The following is a 19,609-nucleotide window of genomic DNA, read 5'->3' on the forward strand; positions in this document are numbered from 1 at the left end:
TAAAACTAGTTGTATTAGAGCATCCACATCAATGAACCCCCTCTTGGGGTTCATCTTTTCAGTTTTTTATTATTAAATTTTTTTTCTTTTTCTTTTTGTTTTAAAAAAAAAAAAAAAAAAACTAGACCAATCGCGGGCCGCCAGGACACGTGAGGCCCGCGCTACAGTGATGAACTTTAGGAGAAAGGGGTTCAGCCAAGAGAGCTTTAGGAGAGAGAGGTTCATGGGATTGAATTATTTTATTATTATTTTTTCTTGATTTTTGTGTGAACTCCCCCCATAAATCTTCAATGGGGGTGCTCTTAGGGTATCCACAGTTGGAGTCTTTTACAAAAATATAACATTTAATTAATTAAATCTTTCAAAAAAAATTGAAAAAAATAGCATGAGTTTTTCAATATTTTGATAGACTCTCCATTATAAATGTATAATATTTAATATATGTAAGAAACTTTTCTTGAAAAATCCTTGATGGGATGGCTGTAGAAAGATATTGCTGTGGGGCCTTCTTGACTCAGCGATGCGTGAGTAATAGCGCGCCAATCATTCAGTTCTAACTTCTATCCAATCATTTAGCTGGCCGGAGGCCCGAAGCCTTGTAGGAGAAGATGATGTTGGGTCGATTTAGAAAAAAAAACATAAAATAAGAAAAATTCGTTGGCAGTGAAGATAAGAAGTCGAGAGTGATCTTGAAAAACATGCAGTGTCGGGCATGACATATTAATCAAGTGGCCCACCATACCCTGTTACCACTCGCCTCTTTCACCAACAATGAAGAACACAAAAGGCTGCATGCACGGCCCCTAGTAGAATTATTTTGGATTGATATATATGTAGTTTTTTTTTTTTTTGCTAAATTGATATATGTATATGTAGTTTTCTGAGTGTTTTAGTTTACTCGCAAGTCCCTCGGCATTTTCTCCTTTAGTGAGACTTCCTTGTATGATTTGATTTTTTCGTGTAGCCGCCTGCCTTTAATGGTCTTCCAATACATGTGTTTTTTTTCTCATCTCCTCTGCTTCATCACCTCTTGATTTGTTCTCTGATTTTTTTTTAAGCTCCATTGAAACTAAAGATGATACCTCTCACTATTTCCCTCAACATAAACTGATATTTTGACAAACAAATGTTTTCATACATACTAGTTGCATGTCTTTCAAAGTTCGTGATCAATAAAGATTTGCATTTCCGCCTCCAGATCTTTCTTTGACTTGCAACTTGCATGAGGTTTTCTTGCTTCTTTTTGCTTAACAAATACAAAGACAAAAAAAAAAGCAAATAACCAAAATGAAGCATGAGCATGAGTCAAACAAGACATTAACCGGGTTGAAGAATCGTCTCCTACTGTTATCGCGGTTTAAGGAATCTCACCGATTTGGTTCGGTTAATCCTTAACCGATTCAATTGCTTTAGCCAATTTCTATAACATTACGTGTTACATCCACGTTGATTCTTACAAAATTCAATTACATGAATATTTTTAGTGAATTAAAATTCCATTCAATTGCCATTGCTAAGTTTTTTTTATAACTTCTTCATTCGATTAGTTAATAGAGTTTTCGTATTATATAACAAATTAGAAATGAAATTTGGTACATAAAAATGAAAAACAGAGTGTTGTTGAGAAGGGTATTGTTTGTCTCGCCAAAGCATCAACAACTCTATTACAATCTCTTTGAATCCACATAAATTTAGTATCGTCAAACTGTTGTCTCCACCAAAATTATTTTATTTCCTTTTTATTAATAAAATTTAATTCATCATTAATTTTAATTTTCTTTTTAGAAAACCATTTCTATTAATAAAATTTAGCTCTTTCTACAATAAAATTTAATTTATCATTTTAATAAATAATAAAAAGAAATATTATATAGATTTTGTATATATAAAATATTTCATATATTTTGTATGAACAACAGAAATTAAAAGAAAGAAGAAGAAAATAGATATAAATATTCAAAATACATCAGTTTATAATATTATTTGAGAAGTCAGTTTTCTAACGTGTCGCACTCACGTTAATTCTTACAAAATTCTATTACATGAATATCCTTAATGAATTAAAATTACATTCAATTGCCAATACTAAAAAAAATTTTATTTTCTTTTTTCATAAATAAAATTAAATTCATCATTGCAATTTTAATTTCCTTTTAGAAAACCATATAAATAATAAAAAGGAAATACTATATAGATTTTTTTATATATATAACGATTTTTACTTTATATTTGGGGAAATTTTACTTATACACTTTACATGATACCACTTTTCACTTATACCACCACTCAAAGGACATTTTCATAAATAGCACATTTATTAATTGGTAAAAGACTAAACTAACCTTATCTTTACTTCAATCTATCGTCTCTTTCTTCTCCACCATCGTGATCCTTCTTCTCTCTCCTTTCGGATCCACCGTCTCTCTCTCCGTCGGATCCACCGTCTCTCTCTCCGTCAGATCTGCCGTCTCTCTTTCCGAGATCCATCGTCTCTCTCCCTGTGGAGATCGTTCTTCTCTCTCCGTTGAGATCTGTCGTCATCTCCGACGAGATCCATCGTCGTCTCCATTGAATTCCATCGTCACTCTCTCTCACGCATCTAGCGATAAGCAATTACGAGAATCACGATTCAAAACCTCAAAGATCTTGGCTCCTCTCCACGATTCACACTGGTATGTTTCTAATTTATGTATTTTTTTGTTCGATTCAAGTAATATTTTGGAGTTGTTCTTTCGGTTATAAAAAAAAAATCAACGAAGGTTGGTTTACAACAGGTCGATCTAAGAGAAAGAGTTTCGATAGTGAACATTGAGTTTTCAAAAAATTATAAACCTTTATAAATCTGGGTTCAAGTAATTTTAGGATTTTCGTTCCTCTGTTATTCAAAAAACAAATAAGGTTGATTTAGACTTGTCATTTGAATAGTTCTGGTTAGGAGAGATATTTTCGGATAGTGAACATTGTATTTTAAAAAATTATAACCTCTTATAAATCTGGGTTTTAAGATATTGTTGATAGTACAACTCAATGCTTTACAAGGTTTGGTTCTTGTTAGTTTGTGTTTGCCCTTGCGAGTCTTTTCCTTATATGCACTTATGTATCTATGAATAGGAGAGCTTTGTGTTTGGAGCCAGACAAAAACAAACAGTGCAACCTGGCCATCTGCTTGATGCGTATGGGTCGAATCCCAGAAGCTAAATCTCTGATTGATGCTGTGAGAGATTCTTCTGCAGAGATTGAGTTCGGAGATGAACTGTTCACGAAGTCTTACGACAGAGCCGGTGAGATGTTAGCAGAAGTGGAATCCTAAAGATCCAGAAGATGGTCTTTCGGATAAGTTCTATGCGGGATGTTCATTTGCAAACGGAACAATGAAGGAAAACAAAGCTCCTCGAAACGCAAACAGGAACCACTCGCATGTTCCTCCTTCTTCAGCATCTGTTAGACAAACGTGAGAGAGGCTCTGTTGGTCCTAGGATGGATGAAACTGGCCCTTATCTTCTCACTGAGAAGGTTGATCAATTGCAAAGTTCTGATACAAGGGAAAGGAAGGTAGTCTTGCTGCAGCTTGGGCTCTAGCTAATCTATATTATCTTGCATGTTAGAAACCTCTTATAAGGGTTTATAAAATATTTATAAGAACTTATAAATCATTTATAAGGTTTTATAAATATATTTATAAAAGTTTATGAATCTGTATATAAGGGTTTATAAAAATATTATAAGAGTTTAATAATCTTCATACCACAATTTATAAGAGTTAATAAATCTTTTTCAAGAGTTTATAAATCTTTACAAACATTTAGTAGTAAAATATTCATAAAGCAAGTGTCTATAATTCTAATATAAATGTTTGTAAATTATTATAATAAATAAAAGATTATTTATAATGGTTTATAAAATAATTAATAAGACTTTATAAAATCAGTCTATAAAGTTTTTAAATATATTATTAAAGTATAATTCATTTATAAGAGTTTATAAAATCAGTTTATAAGGCTTTATAAGGATTATAAATAATTAATAAATATTTATGAATAATTTATGAAGATTTAAAAATCATTTATAAACCTTTATCAATAGTTTATATATATTTCTCATGTGGTGGAAAACAGCGAGATGAGGCAGCAGAGGTTCGTGGGGATATTGAGTTTGCTGTATATCGTTGCGTTCTTAGCTAAGAATAAGAGCGAGTGTCTCCAAGAAGAATGGGGAGTGTTGGAGAAGTCTCCGGAGGCGGCTTTAGATGTGGATCAGGCGATCTTCGTGGCTGTTTTGTGGTGAATTATAGAATATTTATGGATGTTGAATTGTTCTTGAGTGTAGATTTGCTCATGAATCATGATTGAATCTTACCGAGTCTATATATATATCCTTTAGTTGATTGTGGATGATGTTAATCATGTACCTCTGTTTGCTAAGAAAATCTGAGAAATGATATAATTGTTTTATAAAGAAGAGGCAGAAAAACCATATCAAATTATATCATCATAATAAAATCCTTATAAGGCTTTATAAAGATAATAAATAATTTATAAATGTTTATAAATCATTTATGAAAATTTAGAAATCATTTATAAACCTTTATCAATAGTATATATATATTCCTATAAATGATTTATAAACCTTTATAAAATCACTTATAAGAATATACCAAATATTTATAAGGTTTTATAAAATCATTTATAAATATTTAGAAAGGTAATTTCATTTATAAAGTCTTAAAAATAATTTATATGAATATATAGAAACTTTTTATACGAATATATAGAAACTTTTTGTAAGGGTCTATAAATCATTTATAAGAATTTGTAGAATATCAAAAGGTAATTATTTTATGAAGTCTTATAACAGTTTATAGAGGCTTATAAATCTGTATATAAGGGTTTATAAAAATATTATAAGAGTTTAATAATCTACATCGCATAATTTGTAAGAGTTAATAAATCTTTTTCAAGAGTTTATAAATTTTTTATAAGATTTTATAAATCTTTACATTTAGAAGTAAAATATTCATAAAGCTATTATAAGTTTAAAAAGTAAAATCGGTGATATAAATACATGAAGATGCTTGTTACTAATTTTTTTTAAAAAGAAACTAGAGTAAATGTAAAGTACAAATGATTTACAGCTTACAATCACTTATAAAAACACGTGTTACACATATATATTACAGAAAGACATGTGTCTTGTTTCTCTTATATGTGTCAAGAACATATATATTACATATAAAAACACGTGTCTTCTCTCTTTTTCTGCAACTCCAATCTTCTTGAAAATTGTGTTTCTCTCTGAAAACATAAAAACATACGGCTAAATATATATATATATATATATATTGTTTTACGGTTTTTTTTATAAGGCCTTATAAATATAAAAATTGTAATAAATACCTCAAGCGGGTTACCTTTATAAAATCACTTATAAATTTTATAAGAGCTTATAAAACATTGTATCAATCATCTATAAAATTTTTATAACATATATAAATATTTATAAAACTATTTAAAAGGGTTTATAAAACTATTTACAAATACTTATAAGCTATTTATAAGAGCTTTTACATTTATTTATAAGTGTTCATAAATTAATTTACAAGGTTTATAAATCTATTTATAAGAGTTTATAAATCACCAAATTAACCAACTTTCCACCATTTCTTTGCTTATTAAAGAACATCATTCTTTTACAGTTTCTTTTATAAGACCTTATAAAAAGGTATAATTGAGCATTAAGATGATTGAGCATTGAGAGATACTTGGGGTTTCTGAAGTTATAATGGTTTATAAAAATTTATAAAGGGTTTACAAAACCACAATGTTAGATGAACGCCTCAGTTCTGCAGATGCACATAATGTATCCAGACCATATATATAGCTTTCTAGGACCTTTCTCACAGCAATAGCAAAAGCCTGATTAACAAGAATATAGCAGCTCTTGTTATTGGCTTCTTCATTTTCACCTACTTTACAGCTCCCCCCTGTCTCTCAACTTCCAACTTGAAGTTCATGAAATGAGTCTACGAAATTATGGAGAAGAAAGACCAAAGGACCAAAAGAGCCTATGTTTCAAAGAATCTGTCCCAAGGCGTCAGTGCTTGATAACCGATGCCACAACCTCAGACTTTGGTGGGTTGTCCTATCAGCTGGCTCAGAGCATAATCCATAAGAGAGCTTCTGTATGCTAATAAGAGAAGACTCAACACTTTGCAGGGCATTCAATACCAACCTAACCAAGCTTAATTCCTATTAAAAAGCAACAAAATTGTTAGAGAATGTGGTCAAAAGTAGAAGTAGTCTCAATATACGTCTTTTATCTAAGCACTAAAGATATTCCATTGTTCTGTAATTAATTACTAAGAATAGAAATCTGAGAACATCACATCGTAATCTTCCCTAAGATAATTTTTTTTGTAACTCAATACAATACATCGAGTACTAAACTCAAATCAATAAAATTGATACTTCTTTTTCCCCAAATCATTCCCTATTAGGTTTCTGATCCTAACCACTCAAGCAAAATGCAAAGCTTATGTTTCCACGCATACAAACATGAAAAGCGTAAATGCTGAACTTACAGAGACAAAGGAAAAAGATAGAGGAGAAGCACGAGTTGTAGAAGGAAATTGGCAGCTCTGAGAATGTAAGGACTCCTAATTACTTGGTGGAAGGTAAAGCTCCTCCTGTTTGGGCTTCTCCAGAAGTGAATCAACGCTCGTCGCCACCGTCATTATTTTTCAATGGAGGAGAAAGTGAGAGATCGTCTTGTTCGCCTGAGCTTGTAGAGTTTTTCAGCTTCGTCGGAGAATTCGTCAGCACCGTCAAATCCGCCGGAGAACTTGCCAGCGTCGTCCGGAGAACTCGTCAGTGTCGTCGGATTTGATCACCGTCGAATTCAACGTCAATCTGGGAACTCTCAGATTTGGAATTGGGGGAGAAAGAGAGTAATTTAGATTTAATTATTCAAGGGTATAATGGTACTTTGTCAATTAAAGTTTTAATGGTAAAGTTGAAAAGTGTAAAGTTGAAAAGTGGTATTAGCAAAGTGGTATTAGTGGCAATTCTCCTTTATATTTTACCTAAACAACAGAAATAAAAAAAATAGCTATAAATATTCAAAATATATAAGTTTATAAATGAACCATAATTTGCAACACATTTGAAAAATTAAAACAATTTAGATATTTTTTTTAATAATATTTCATAAATTTTCAAAGTATATAAGTTTATATATATAACATAATTTGCCAAACATTTTTAAAAAGTTAAATTCTCTTTTTTTTAAATAATATTTCTTATGATTATATTTTGATCAAATTATTAAAAAGAAAATACTTTTTAAATAACATAAACTGATAGTCTAATCACATCCAAATTAAGAAAAAAATTACTAAACAATTAAATAAAAATTTAATTAATTTACATAGATATAAATTTGAGAATTCAGCTTCATATTAATTCTTAAAAAAAAGAATTACATAAATAACTTTAATGAATTAAATATTTTATCCAATTACTAATTTTTTATTTCTTTTTATTCATAAAAGTGAATTTTTTTTTAGAAAAACATTAAATAAGAAAGAAGATATTTATAAAATATATAGATTGTGTATATTAAAATCGTTAAAAGAGTATAGTTGCCGCCAAAGAGAAAAATTAAAGAAGCATAATGATCTTGCGATGTTTAGCGCGTTACAATATCTTCGGGATTGGATACAAGTCTTGCGATGATGGTTGCATGATCCTACGGTTTTCCAATATCCGGTTTAAGTTTATCAATGGTGAAACATTGGTTAAGATCTACGAGTTCGAGAATGATTCTCGAAGGACTTAATTTAAACAAGACACGAATACAAGACTCAAAACATAAATAATAAAAATTTAATCTAACATTTTTTTGTTTCACTCGGTAAACTTAATAACTAATCGCCTTTATTAATTTGAACAAATGTTGTACAATATAACTAATGTAGTCTCCAATTTTTACTTAAAATAAAACGATATCTCAATTTTCATATAGATCTAAGCGAAAAATGAATAAAAGTTTATCCATAAATATTGTAGTCTTGATGTATTTCATCCATAGCATGGACCAAACAATGGAAACTGAAAAAGTAATGGAAAGAGCTTTCTGCTTGATTTTGAAAACAAACAAAAAGCTATTACATCCAAGCTGAACGCCAGTTTACGGACGATGCAGATGTTGGAAAGTGCGTCTCATATGCTGTTGACCACAACGTTCGAGAGCTAGCTCTTATTATACCATCGCTTATTTTACTATATCAACCAAAGATCCTGCTGCTACCATCGAACTTTTACACCTCCCAAACGCTAGTGAATCTGACTCTATCATTTAGTGCTCTCGTAGTTGATGTTCCTTCCCTAGCTTGCTTTCCTTTGCTTCAGACGCTGGCCCTTCTCAATGTTGTGTTTAAAGATGAAAGCTCTCATGTTAGGCTTCTGGCGAATTTCCCTGCGCTCAGTTTTTTGCATGTGAACCGATACTATAGTGACAATGTGACAAGGTTCATTGTGAAAGTTCCTTCTTTAAAGAGTTTTACATACACGGACATTCACGAAAGATATTCTGCTATGCCCTTGGTTTTAGACTCCCCTGGATTACAACACCTTAGTATATTTGATTATGGAGGCCTTGGCTCGATCCAGAACATGCCTCACCTTGAAACGGCTTATGTTGGTCACTTGGTTCCTCAGCCAAATGACAAGTTTCTGAGATCTTTTTCCTCTGTCGGGAGTCTCCATTTGAGATTGATGGACGTGACTACTTTGAGTATCCTTCTTGTTCCTATATGTGATGCTCTCTTTGATGTGTTGTTATGCTTATGTTGTTCAATGTAATTCAACTGCAGGTTGAATGTTTTAGCGCCATTAATTTCCCTCGGCTCATGAAGTTTAAGCTGCATCTTTTTAAACGAAGTTTCTCAGAGTTAAGGCCAGGTTACTCAGAGTACTGTTCATTAGAACCACTTATGCTTTTCCTACATAACTCCCTTATACTAAAGTTCTTACGATCAGCTACGTAAGTAACTTCCTCCCTACCCATCAAACAATTAGTTTATAGTAAAATTAGTTTATTATTCTTCCTTGTTGATTTTCAGGATGTGGGTCTTTACTACGAGGACCTCCCACTTTCGTGGAACCAACAAAGTTCTGTACCGGGATGCTTGTTGGCCCATCTTGAAATCTTTGTGTGGGATAAGTTTTGGGAAAGAAGAAGACAAGAGAGAGAATGTGTGGAATACATCCTTGCAAACTCAAAGTGTTTAAAGACGGCGATAGTCCTTCCAAGATGTTTCTACCGTCTCGAGGAGAAAGAGAAGATGGTGGAGGACATAAAATCTATGTATAGGGTTTCAGCATCATCTCAGCTGATAACCCATTCGGATTCTACAAATCCCTGAAGGGCAACAAAATAAAAAATAATATTCTTTTTATCTGGACCTTTTGGTATGGAACACTTTGCTGATGTGAATAACTTTAATTCTCTGACATGCAAAAATACTAGCTTCATATTTTTGTTCATGGTCTTTTTCCATACTTTCATTTTATATATGACTATTAGCGAGCAAAGATTGTTTGATATTAAGAAGAATGACTTGTTTGCTTCTTTACCTTACACATGAATACATGATCCTTGATTTTGTTGTGTAGGGAGATTAATCTTTGGTTCTGAAATGAGCTCTTTCTTCAACTCTATCATCTCCTAACTCGAGAGAATAAAGTATGGGGCTTCTCTAACAGCCGCCATAACTGGAAAGAATATATTTATACTATTATCCGTAATAGGATTCTGCCTTACTTTTTTTTGAATTTTTTTTTAAAAAAAATCGACAACTATAAATTAAACCAATTAGATGTCATCACTTTTCAAGACCAATTATATCCCAGCAATTGAAAATTCGACAAGCTTTTATTCATCCAATCATATGTCACAATTTTTTTACACCCAATCACATTCAACCAATGTTTTTTTTTGTGAAAGTGTTTAATGTTTATAAACATGATTACTTAACGATACCTTATATTATAATTATTTAGATGTCATTCAAGTAGAAAAAAATCTATACATACCCTAAACCACGAAAATCAATACCCTTAACCACAAAAATCTAACTTTAAACTAATAAAACCCCAACATACATACAAATAATACAAATCTTAATATAACGATGACATATGAATTTTAACTCAATGTTATTATATATATGTGATATTATGTTCATACTTAAAATAGCAGCTTAAATGCTATGAATTTACAATATATATTTTATTGGAAGTTTCAAATTCATTTCTTTGTTATTCCAACTTCCAAGTATATTGTTAAACCAACCCCTTTTTTTTTGCATTCATAGAGTGTGATCGATAGTGGCTGTGAGTGCTCTCTACAGCCTCATTTCTTTCTAGAACACTAAATCTACACCAATCTTGATTTCTATTTTTTAAAAGCTCACAGCCATTTTATAAAATTCACAGCACTTCTTTGAATTTATGTCTTTACAATTTCTCTGTAGAGACAAAAACTTACAGCCCAAAGCAATAAAAACCACAACAATATTTCTACAGTAAAAAAATGAAATCACAACACTTACCAATCAACCCCTAATCTACTTGATATTTTTAAGTACAGATTGTTTCTTTCAAGTATCGGATTTTTTTGGATTTTGAGATTAGACCCTTAATAAATTGTTTGGGTTTTGAATTGAGTCTTCCCGGATTGAGATGGTTTGGTTCTGATGTATAAGGACCTAGAATATCCAAATAATCAATGTACAGTATCTGAAACGGGTTCGGAATATTCGTCCAATAATAATTAGTTATATGTCAACATATCTAAAATATATGACATTAATCATAAAAAGTAAATATCAATTTATGAAAATGTAAGAATTAATACCTGCATGGACGAGCTGATCTTTTTGTTAGTGTTAACGAACTCTTTAGAAGTACATTAATATATTATTTTACTATGACTAAACAAATGAATATTTTTGAAACTACATAAGACATGATTAGTCAAAAAAAACTATAAGATATTAGAATAGTTTATGATATAAAATTAATTTTGGTCAATCAATTAGAATTAAAGATGTCTTGTTAATGAAATTTCGTGAAAAAAAAAACTCTGTTTCGGTTGAATCTTACTTAACCTAGCGCCAGGAAAAAAAACAGATTAAAGAATCACAAAGCAAGAAAGAAAGCTTTTCGCGCTGCTCATCATCATCGATGGCGTCGAAGGGTTCGTTGATGGCGTCAAGGTTGTTATCGCTGCCGGAAGAACTACAGCAAGAAATAATCTGCAGAACTCCTATGGAAACTTTGATACAATCCAAACCACTATGCAAGCAATGTCTTCGAGATTGGATACAAATCTCACGATGATAGTTACATGATTTTGAAGGTTTTCGATAGTCGGTTTAAGTTTCTTGATGGTGAAACACTGGTTGAGATCTATGAGTTCAAAAAAGATTCATGGATGACTTAATTTAAACAAAACACAAATACCAGACTCAAAAACATAAATAATAAACATTTTACCCAATATTTTTTGGGTTTCACTCAGTAAACTTAATAACTAAATCGCCTTGATCAATTTGAACAAATGTTGTACACCATAACTAATGTATTCTCCAATTTTCACTTTAAATAAAAATAATATCTCAACTTTCCATACAACGAAAAGATAGATCTAAGGGAAAAATCAATAGAAGTTTATTCATACTTACTGTAGGCTGAATGTATTTCATCCATCGCATGGATCAATGTATCGTCTTTCCATTGATTTGTTTTGCATGGATTCAAACATTCCAATAATGTCACAAAAATTTGTTATCATGCCAATAGAGATGAAACACATAATAATAGTAAATTTGTATTTTTATAGTTTCTCCATATAACTTTTTTGATACTTATAATTATTTATATACCGTTTCTAAAAGAATAAACTACTATGATCCGGTAATGAAAACATTGAAGGTAGTATAACTTTGTCAGAAGCTTGATTGCTTTGGAGGTAGCAAATGTTTAAGGTTTCAGTATCTAGTCCTAACTTTATGTTTCTGCTGCTATACTTGTGCTTCAAAATCATTAGTTTTGTAATGATTTTTTTGGTTCCACCCTATATATAGTTGGTGTAATTCGAAACTGTGCAGGTGGATCTAATTTCTGAGAGTACTAGTCTCGATTTATGTCGGGTCACATAATTTTTTCGGCTGCATGGCTGCGTTTTCCTTTAATAAAAACAAATAAATATAATCTGGAACGAGCTATATAGATAATTCTCTATTATGTTTTTGTATTGCACAAGTCCTCACATTTGATTTGCATAAACACAACCTTTGCAAGAAGAATGAAAAGAATATGTTTAGTGATTTTATATTTTTGTGGTATTTATTTGAAATTTAAAATGATATATGTTATTTAATAGTATAGATATTTATTAAAGAACAATGTGTTCTAAGGTAGTAACAATATGAATTGCCGTTTTTAAATTGAAAATAAGTTTCTATTATTATATATTTGAATTATTGTTCTAATCTACAAACTAATGAATAGAATATTCTACTTGATTTTGAAAACAAACAAAAAGCTATTCTGTAGTAATTCATGAATCAATTCGATTTATAAATACAAAAGAGTAAAAACATACATTGCAAATGAGTAGCAATGACCAACAATGTTAACATATTATTTACGAAGACTTTTACAGTGAATGTACAATGTTCAAGCATGTCTCCAATGTATATATGATCCATGTACTGAGTCAGAGATGTCAATCCTTGAGGAAAGGAAGACGAGTCACTGTATTTCCCATGCTATCATCTCCTGCTTTCTTTGGAGACGGCATTTTTTTGGTGGATCTTCGAGGAAGTATCTGAAGACGAGGGTTAAGGTGAGTGCCGAGATTCTCCACCGCGAGTTGATAACTCTCTACCAGCTCTAGCTGCCGGACTATTATGTCTGACCGTCTTGGAAGAAGCTCCACCGGTTCACCTCCTGGGATGACTATGTATTCGATTGCTAGACGTACCTCCTGCATTACAGAAACATGGACTAGATCAGTTACTACACTGGCAAGTGCCTAAACTATATTCAGTGTAAACCATATTGAGCCTTTTGTACATGAGACTGTTTAAATTCAGTGAACTAAGAGATATTAGTTTTACCTCGAGGGCATCAAGTTCTTCTAAACTGGGTTTGCTCTCTGGAGCATCATCGTTGATCTCAATATCATCAACAGAAGACTTCTTCTCTATGGTTATAGGGGCTGAGCCAAACGATTCTCTCCCAAGGATCATTCGAACTGCCTTGACCATCTGAGCCATTGTAGTTGACTGCAAGGTAAAAACATGAAGAAGGAAATGGATCTAACTAGTGAAACATAGGAATACTCTAAATCATCATTATCATCAGTCATCATACAAGAAGAAGGATACCTTGATGACAAATATCGGCAGCTTGTGTAATTTGGCAACACGGCGGATCGAGGGATTCTGTTTCAGTTCAGAACTTGAGGCTAGAATGACATCTGCTTCTCCAACGTCATCTGTCACTTCTATGTCGTCTTCCAGTCCCATCACTTCGGCTACTTGAAGGAGATCAGCTTCGGCGACCTAAATCACAGTAATATAGTTAGTATCTTTCGCTCTTTAAGATCAAGATTACTTTCCAATGAGGGGTTCCTTACATTGTAAGTATAAACATGAACAGGTGAACTTCTTTGGCTCACGGATATGTTTCTGCTAGCCTTCTTATACCGAGAGGGAAGGAAGTCTTCATCTTCGTCGTCAGAGAGCACTTCACTTGCAAAATCTATGTTGAGCAGTGGTGCAGGCTCCACTTCAAGGCTCTCCAGAGGAATGGGAGTCACTAGCTTATGAGGAACATCGTCTTCGCCACGAATCTGACGGATCTCACATGGAGCGGACTTCCCTATAATAACAAAAAAAGTTGTTCAGTTTGGATTCACTATGAAGGGGGAAACTGTTTTAAAGTTAACTTACCAGCAAGTATAGCATCAACAGTGACATCTAGCCGTTGATGAACACGGCACTCCGTTCTCGAAATCATCTCTACAGCACAAGTAAACGTTGGTGGTCCTTTTCTTTCGAGAATTGTCTTCTGCACTTTTCGTTTCCTTGCTTCTTCATCACCAAGAGTCACACTCTGTTTAAAAAAAAATTCAATTTAATGTCCACTCTTACAATAAAAGAGCAAAAGAAGAAGAAGGTTGAAGTCTAAGGTCACAACCTCAATACCACCAATAAGGATCTGCAATGATGGATTCTTGATGATGTTGTCAATAGTCATCCCATGAGCAGTTGCAACAAGCTGGACTCCTCTCTGAGCAATAGTGCTAGCAGCTAATGCCTCAAGCTCTGTTCCTATCTCATCTATAATTATAGTCTCAGGCATGTGATTCTCAACCGCCTCAATCATAACCTGTGTGAGAGATTAAGATTCTTTTCATTCCATCTCGCAACATATACTTCTATCACAAAGGTCAAGAGTTCATAGAACGTACATCGTGCTGCAAATTCACATTTGGAACTTGCATCCGCCTAGCACGGCCGATTCCAGAATGAGGAACGTCACCATCACCACCAATCTCATTTGACGTGTCGACAATCACCACACGTTTCCTGTGTTCATCAGCTAACATCCGTGCGATCTCTCTGTAACATCACAATCGCATTAGGTGAACATCATTCATTACATTAAAGTTTATTTACTAAACAAACGTACCTGATTAAAGTTGTTTTGCCAACACCAGGAGAACCAATGACCAAGATTGATCCTCCTCCCTCTATCAAGTCTCTTATAATCTCTGCACTTCCAGACACAGCTCGACCCACTCTACATGTTAGACCAATTATTTGCAGTTTCCGGTTACGTATAGCGCTTATACGATGCAACGATCTGTTAATCCCCGACCGGTTATCATCCGAAAAATCACCAACCTATAATTGAAAAGTAATTGAAAAAGCTAAAAATATTTGATAAGTGAGTTTGCGTGTGATAAGAGATCAAAGACACGCACACACCTTTGATACGGCAAGCTTCAGATCTTGCTGTGTGACAGGCATCTCCGAGATCACCCAATCGCCGGAAGGGAATCGAGCGAGTGGCTTTCTCCCTAAATCCATCACTACTTCGATCAATTCCCCGATCGCCTCGTGCTTAACGAGCTCCTTCCGAGTCGCCGGAGGGAGGATCTCGAGGAAAGCGTCGAGCTCCACCACCGTTGGAGGCGACGGCGACGTCTTCCGAGATGAGGAGCTTTCTGAATCGGCGGAAGGTAGCTGAACGTCGAAGGTGAATCCATCAGACGGTTTCCGTAGTGGAGACGGTGAAGCAGGAGACTTAGACGATGCGATCCTCTGACGCGCGCCACGTGTTCGACGGAATGAGGAGGAGGAGTCCGATGAGAAGGCGGTTGCGGTGGCGGAGATCAACCGTCGCGATGCTTGCCATGAGGTGTTGATGTCGATCAGAACTAGCCGTGAATTCAACGCCCTCATCACGATTTATTTTTTAAAAATTTTAACTTTAATTAAAATAATGAAATTAAGAAATGGAAGATTCGACTGGTGTTGGTTGGTGTATGTGTTTCAGAAAGCAAGAGCGGAGCTTACTAAAAAGAAAAAAGCTAAACGAGAACGACGACGTTTGCGGTTAACTGTTTAGTTTTCTCTTCTTGATTTTTCAAATAATACGATGCGTGAAGACTGAGAATAGTGGAAGATTCCAAAGGATCAAAGCATCTCTTCATGGAAGATGCATCTGTTATTGAGCGAGACAAGGCAGGGGTCCATCGTGGAGGGAAAGATAACATTGCCGTTTAGTCAAGTGGTCGAGGTGATGCCACGTGGAGAGTTAGACAATCTTGTTGACACGTGTCTGGTAGTGGAGCTGCCGTTTGATTGCTAATCTTTGGGGACTCTTTGACGGATGTAAAACCAAACCAAAGTGGCGGACTTGGTGTTTTCGCACGGTAGATGAAAAACTCGTCTACTTTTTTGGTTCTGCATATTAAGATTTGACCCAACTTTGAAGCCTAAATTAAGACAAACATAAGCTGAACTCCATTAGTGTCCTTCTAACCTCGTTTTATAATTTCTGCATGTTAACCCAATGGGCTTATGTTGCTTCTAGTGGTCTTCTGGTTGTGTCCACTTGGTTAAGAATGTTTTATTTATTATAAATCGTACAAACTTAAGATCAGAGTTAGCCCATTAGTGAGATTTAGCCCACTTAAATACTTTATTATATATAAAACATGATAGTTGACAAAATTAACAACCGACCTTAGCTCAGTTGGTAGAGCGGAAGACTGTAGTGGGTTATCCCAAAGAAATCTTTAGGTCGCTGGTTCGATTCCGGCAGGTCGGATTCTTTTTTTTTCTTTCTCCTCTTTTTGTATCCGTGGGACCCACATCCACCTGTTGCTTCTCATTCAATTCGCGTGCCTAAACCGTTGATTAACCCAGACGTTATCTTCGCGTAACAGATCACTAACTATTTTCTCTAAAATTCCCAAATTAGCCCCAACTTTCCCGGGCACGTTTCAATTTTCAATACTTTCTTCACACCTTTCTCCTCACTCATATAGAGAATCTCAAAAACACGAGAAAGCACAGTCGAAAGAACTTAAAAAAAAACGAAAATGGAGAAACTGACTTTCCTCTCTCTTCTCTTGCACTTCGCCGTCTTCATCGCTAGCACATCTCAGTCATCTTCAATCCTACTGAACGATCGCAGCTTCGAGATACCGAACTTGCCTTCATCGCGCGCCGAGAAGCTGATCCGTGAGCTGAACCTCTTCCCGAATCTGGAAGTAAACGTGATCGACGTCGGTGATTCGACTCTCACTTCCGACGAGGAGTTACCTTCGATTGTCGAACGGAGATTCATATTCCCGAACATCCTTCCCGATGGCGGCCCCCCTTCCCTCGAGGATCTAGGTCATCATGCTGGTTACTACAAGCTCCCCAAATCTCAAGGCGCAAGGTTTATATATCTAAATCCTAAGTTACTTGTTGTTCATGTGTATCTTTAATTGAAGCTTACTCGCACCGGCTCGTGTAGTACGATCTGTGCATTAGTATCTGATTTGTTATGCTTCATTAATAATATCTCAACTTAATGTTTATTCACCTATATGATTTGGTGGTGTTTAGGATGTTTTACTTCTTCTTCGAGTCGCGTAGCAAGAAGGATGCTCCTCTTGTGATTTGGTTGACGGGAGGGCCTGGATGTAGCAGTGAATTGGCTATGTTCTATGAGAACGGTCCTTTCAAGCTCGACAAGAACATGTCTCTTGCTTGGAATGAGTATGGTTGGGACCAGGTATTACCTCATATCTATGATCCATGTCAGGCCGTCTCAATTCATTTTTGGACCCTGTTCAAAAATATTAGCTGTATAATTAATAATGTAATGAAATAGTTATATATATATGTATATCTACTGTTTTTTAAAAACATTATATGCTCTAAATTTAGATTTATACATATTTGTTAAAATTTTAAACTGTAATTTATATAATATTTTAAAAAAATTCTTAATTATTTTTTGTTTTTTTGATTTGGACCATGTTCGATCGGTCCAATTAAACGTGCTATTAGACAGCCCTGATCCTTGTAAACTATCTTATTACTGGTCCTAAACTTTTCTCATGAGAGTTTATCTTGCAGGCTTCCAATCTCCTGTATGTAGACCAGCCTGTTGGAACTGGTTTCAGCTACACCTCTGACAAAACTGATATCCGTCATGACCAAACCGGAGTTAGCGATGATCTCTATGACTTTCTGCAGGTCTTGCATCCAAGCTTTGAATTTGATAAAATCTCTTTTTAGATTGTTATGATTTGTGTAGTGATTGTGTTTCCTCATGTTATTACCTTAGGCTTTCTTTGCGGAGCACCCTAAGCTGGCTAACAAGGACTTTTACATAACTGGAGAGTCATATGCTGGGCATTACATTCCTGCTTTTGCTTCCAGGGTCCATAGAGGAAACAAGGCTAATGAGGGAATCCATGTGAACCTTAAGGCATGTGACTGTTTCTTTCTTTTCTTATCCCTCTCTCACTTTTAAGGTGTTGATGGAAGGTTGGTACTCACAAGTATAATCTTGCAGGGATTCGCTATTGGAAATGGGCTTACAGATCCTGCGTACCAATACCCAGCATATCCTGACTATGCGTTTGAAATGGGTTTAATTACTCAAGCAGAGCATGATCGTTTAACTAAGATTGTCCCATTGTGTGAACTATCAATTAAGATTTGTGGTACTTCCTCTGGTCTTCATTATCAAGTTATGTGTTTTAGTTTCTCCATGTGTTTTGTTGGATCCTGAATCCATTTTTTTTTGTTTGTGGGTTTTCAGGAACTGATGGAACAACTTCCTGTTTGGCGTCATATCTTGTTTGCAACACCTTGTTCAGCGGTGTAATAAATCATGCTCATGGAGTTAACGTAAGCCCCCTACATAACTGTTTGATTTTCATTATTTGATTTGCATATAATATTGCTTCGGACAACTTCATGTGAATAAATGAAACCTTGAAGAAACCATTTCTATCCACCAGAGAAGCCATCAGTTGTATAACGGCAATTCTGTTTTAATTTTTTCTGCATTTAGAGTAGTGATAACTTGACGCAATTCTTGTGTAGTATTACGACGTCAGGAAGAAGTGCGAGGGAAGTTTGTGCTACGACTTCTCAGACATGGAGAAATTTTTGAATCTGAACTCGGTGAGAAAGTCGCTTGGTGTTGGGGAGATAGAGTTTGTGTCCTGTAGTACTAGTGTCTATCAGGCAATGCTACAAGACTTGATGAGGAATCTCGAGGTTGGAATTCCCGAGCTCTTGGAAGATGGAATCAACCTTCTTGTGTATGCCGGAGAATATGATCTCATCTGCAACTGGCTCGGTGAGTTCCAGAAACATAACATAATCAAATCCATAAGCTAAATATTATCTCCATTTTGTGATACTATTGGACATGATATCTTGAATTGGAGCAGGTAACTCGAGGTGGGTGCATGCAATGGAGTGGTCAGGGAAAGAGAACTTTAAAGCGGCTAAGGAAGTTCCCTTTGTGGTTGATGGTAAAGAAGCAGGCAAGGTTAAGAGTTATGAACAACTCAGTTTCCTCAAGGTCAGGCTTTTCTTACATTAACTCAGTATTTTCGTAGTTCTGGTGATTGTCTTATGATGATTTAAACGAAAAAAAAACATACAGGTGCATGATGCGGGACATATGGTTCCAATGGACCAGCCAAAATCTGCGTTGAAAATGTTGGAGGGATGGATGAAGAAGTCGCTTGGTGGAGGAGCTGCTGTGTCTACTACAACTACAGAAGAAGATGATGTGGTTTCTCAGATGTAATAACAGCAAACAAAGAACCAGTGTGGACTGTGTGTTGTGTAAGCGCTTGACGTTTCCTTCTGTAATTTGATCTCTAAAAGAAAACTATATATGTAGGGGTTGTACAGTGTTAAGCTCAAAACCCTTGTGAACCAAGAAAACATATTCTAAAAGAAAAAAAAAAAGATTAACCATTACTACACTTGCCACAGAATTTGATT

At 34.5% G+C, this 19,609-nt stretch overlaps 3 protein-coding genes, 1 long non-coding RNA gene and 1 other non-coding gene across 5 annotated transcripts; 4 read left to right on the forward strand and 1 right to left on the reverse strand.

The window, feature by feature from the left end:
- The first annotated feature begins 123 nt into the window (after positions 1–123).
- LOC125609087 lies at positions 124–6,449 on the forward strand. Its single transcript, XR_007339585.1, has 2 exons — positions 124–2,672; positions 3,112–6,449. It is a non-coding gene; the product is annotated as an uncharacterized LOC125609087 (long non-coding RNA).
- A 1,695-nt stretch (positions 6,450–8,144) lies between these two features.
- Positions 8,145–9,089, forward strand: LOC106454257 (putative FBD-associated F-box protein At1g05080; the record flags this gene model as incomplete). Its single annotated transcript, XM_048779159.1, has 1 exon — positions 8,145–9,089. A coding segment is annotated over one exon (714 nt), but the record flags the coding sequence as incomplete, so codon positions are not given.
- Positions 9,090–12,617: 3,528 nt separating this feature from the next.
- On the reverse strand, positions 12,618–15,812 carry LOC106452679 (protein SEEDLING PLASTID DEVELOPMENT 1). Its single transcript, XM_013894847.3, has 9 exons — positions 15,062–15,812; positions 14,763–14,977; positions 14,542–14,692; positions 14,268–14,459; positions 14,021–14,183; positions 13,705–13,949; positions 13,454–13,630; positions 13,184–13,351; positions 12,618–13,050 (listed from the first exon to the last, which is right to left on the reverse strand). Exons 1-9 carry the CDS (start codon positions 15,536–15,538, stop codon positions 12,790–12,792), a joined length of 2,049 nt encoding a protein of 682 aa, XP_013750301.2. The 5' UTR covers positions 15,539–15,812; the 3' UTR covers positions 12,618–12,789.
- A 507-nt stretch (positions 15,813–16,319) lies between these two features.
- On the forward strand, positions 16,320–16,409 carry TRNAY-GUA. The gene is given in 2 exon segments: positions 16,320–16,356; positions 16,374–16,409. It is a non-coding gene; the product is annotated as a tRNA-Tyr (tRNA).
- A 226-nt stretch (positions 16,410–16,635) lies between these two features.
- Positions 16,636–19,585, forward strand: LOC106452677 (serine carboxypeptidase-like 49). Its single transcript, XM_013894845.3, has 9 exons — positions 16,636–17,027; positions 17,198–17,366; positions 17,714–17,833; positions 17,925–18,068; positions 18,156–18,306; positions 18,405–18,493; positions 18,692–18,950; positions 19,045–19,178; positions 19,263–19,585. The coding sequence occupies exons 1-9, from the start codon at positions 16,684–16,686 to the stop codon at positions 19,407–19,409; spliced, it is 1,557 nt and encodes a 518-aa protein (XP_013750299.2). The 5' UTR covers positions 16,636–16,683; the 3' UTR covers positions 19,410–19,585.
- The last annotated feature ends 24 nt before the right edge of the window (positions 19,586–19,609 follow it).

This window comes from Brassica napus, chromosome A5 (assembly GCF_020379485.1).
Source record: "Brassica napus cultivar Da-Ae chromosome A5, Da-Ae, whole genome shotgun sequence".
NCBI lineage: Eukaryota > Viridiplantae > Streptophyta > Magnoliopsida > Brassicales > Brassicaceae > Brassica > Brassica napus.

What these genes read in the sequence shown, in the direction of transcription:
- LOC106452679 (XM_013894847.3), bottom strand. Translation starts at nt 15,538, where the DNA reads ATGAGGGCGTTGAATTCACGGCTAGTTCTGATCGACATCAACACCTCA. An exon ending in GGCAAAACAACTTTAATCAG is followed by an intron (nt 14,693 to 14,762) that starts GTACGTTTGTTT and finishes GTGATGTTACAG; the next exon opens with AGAGATCGCACGGATGTTAG. An exon ending in TGTTGATGCTATACTTGCTG is followed by an intron (nt 13,950 to 14,020) that starts GTAAGTTAACTT and finishes TTGTTATTATAG; the next exon opens with GGAAGTCCGCTCCATGTGAG.
- LOC106452677 (XM_013894845.3), top strand. Translation starts at nt 16,684, where the DNA reads ATGGAGAAACTGACTTTCCTCTCTCTTCTCTTGCACTTCGCCGTCTTC. An exon ending in CCCAAATCTCAAGGCGCAAG is followed by an intron (nt 17,028 to 17,197) that starts GTTTATATATCT and finishes GGTGGTGTTTAG; the next exon opens with GATGTTTTACTTCTTCTTCG. An exon ending in AACAACTCAGTTTCCTCAAG is followed by an intron (nt 19,179 to 19,262) that starts GTCAGGCTTTTC and finishes AAAAACATACAG; the next exon opens with GTGCATGATGCGGGACATAT.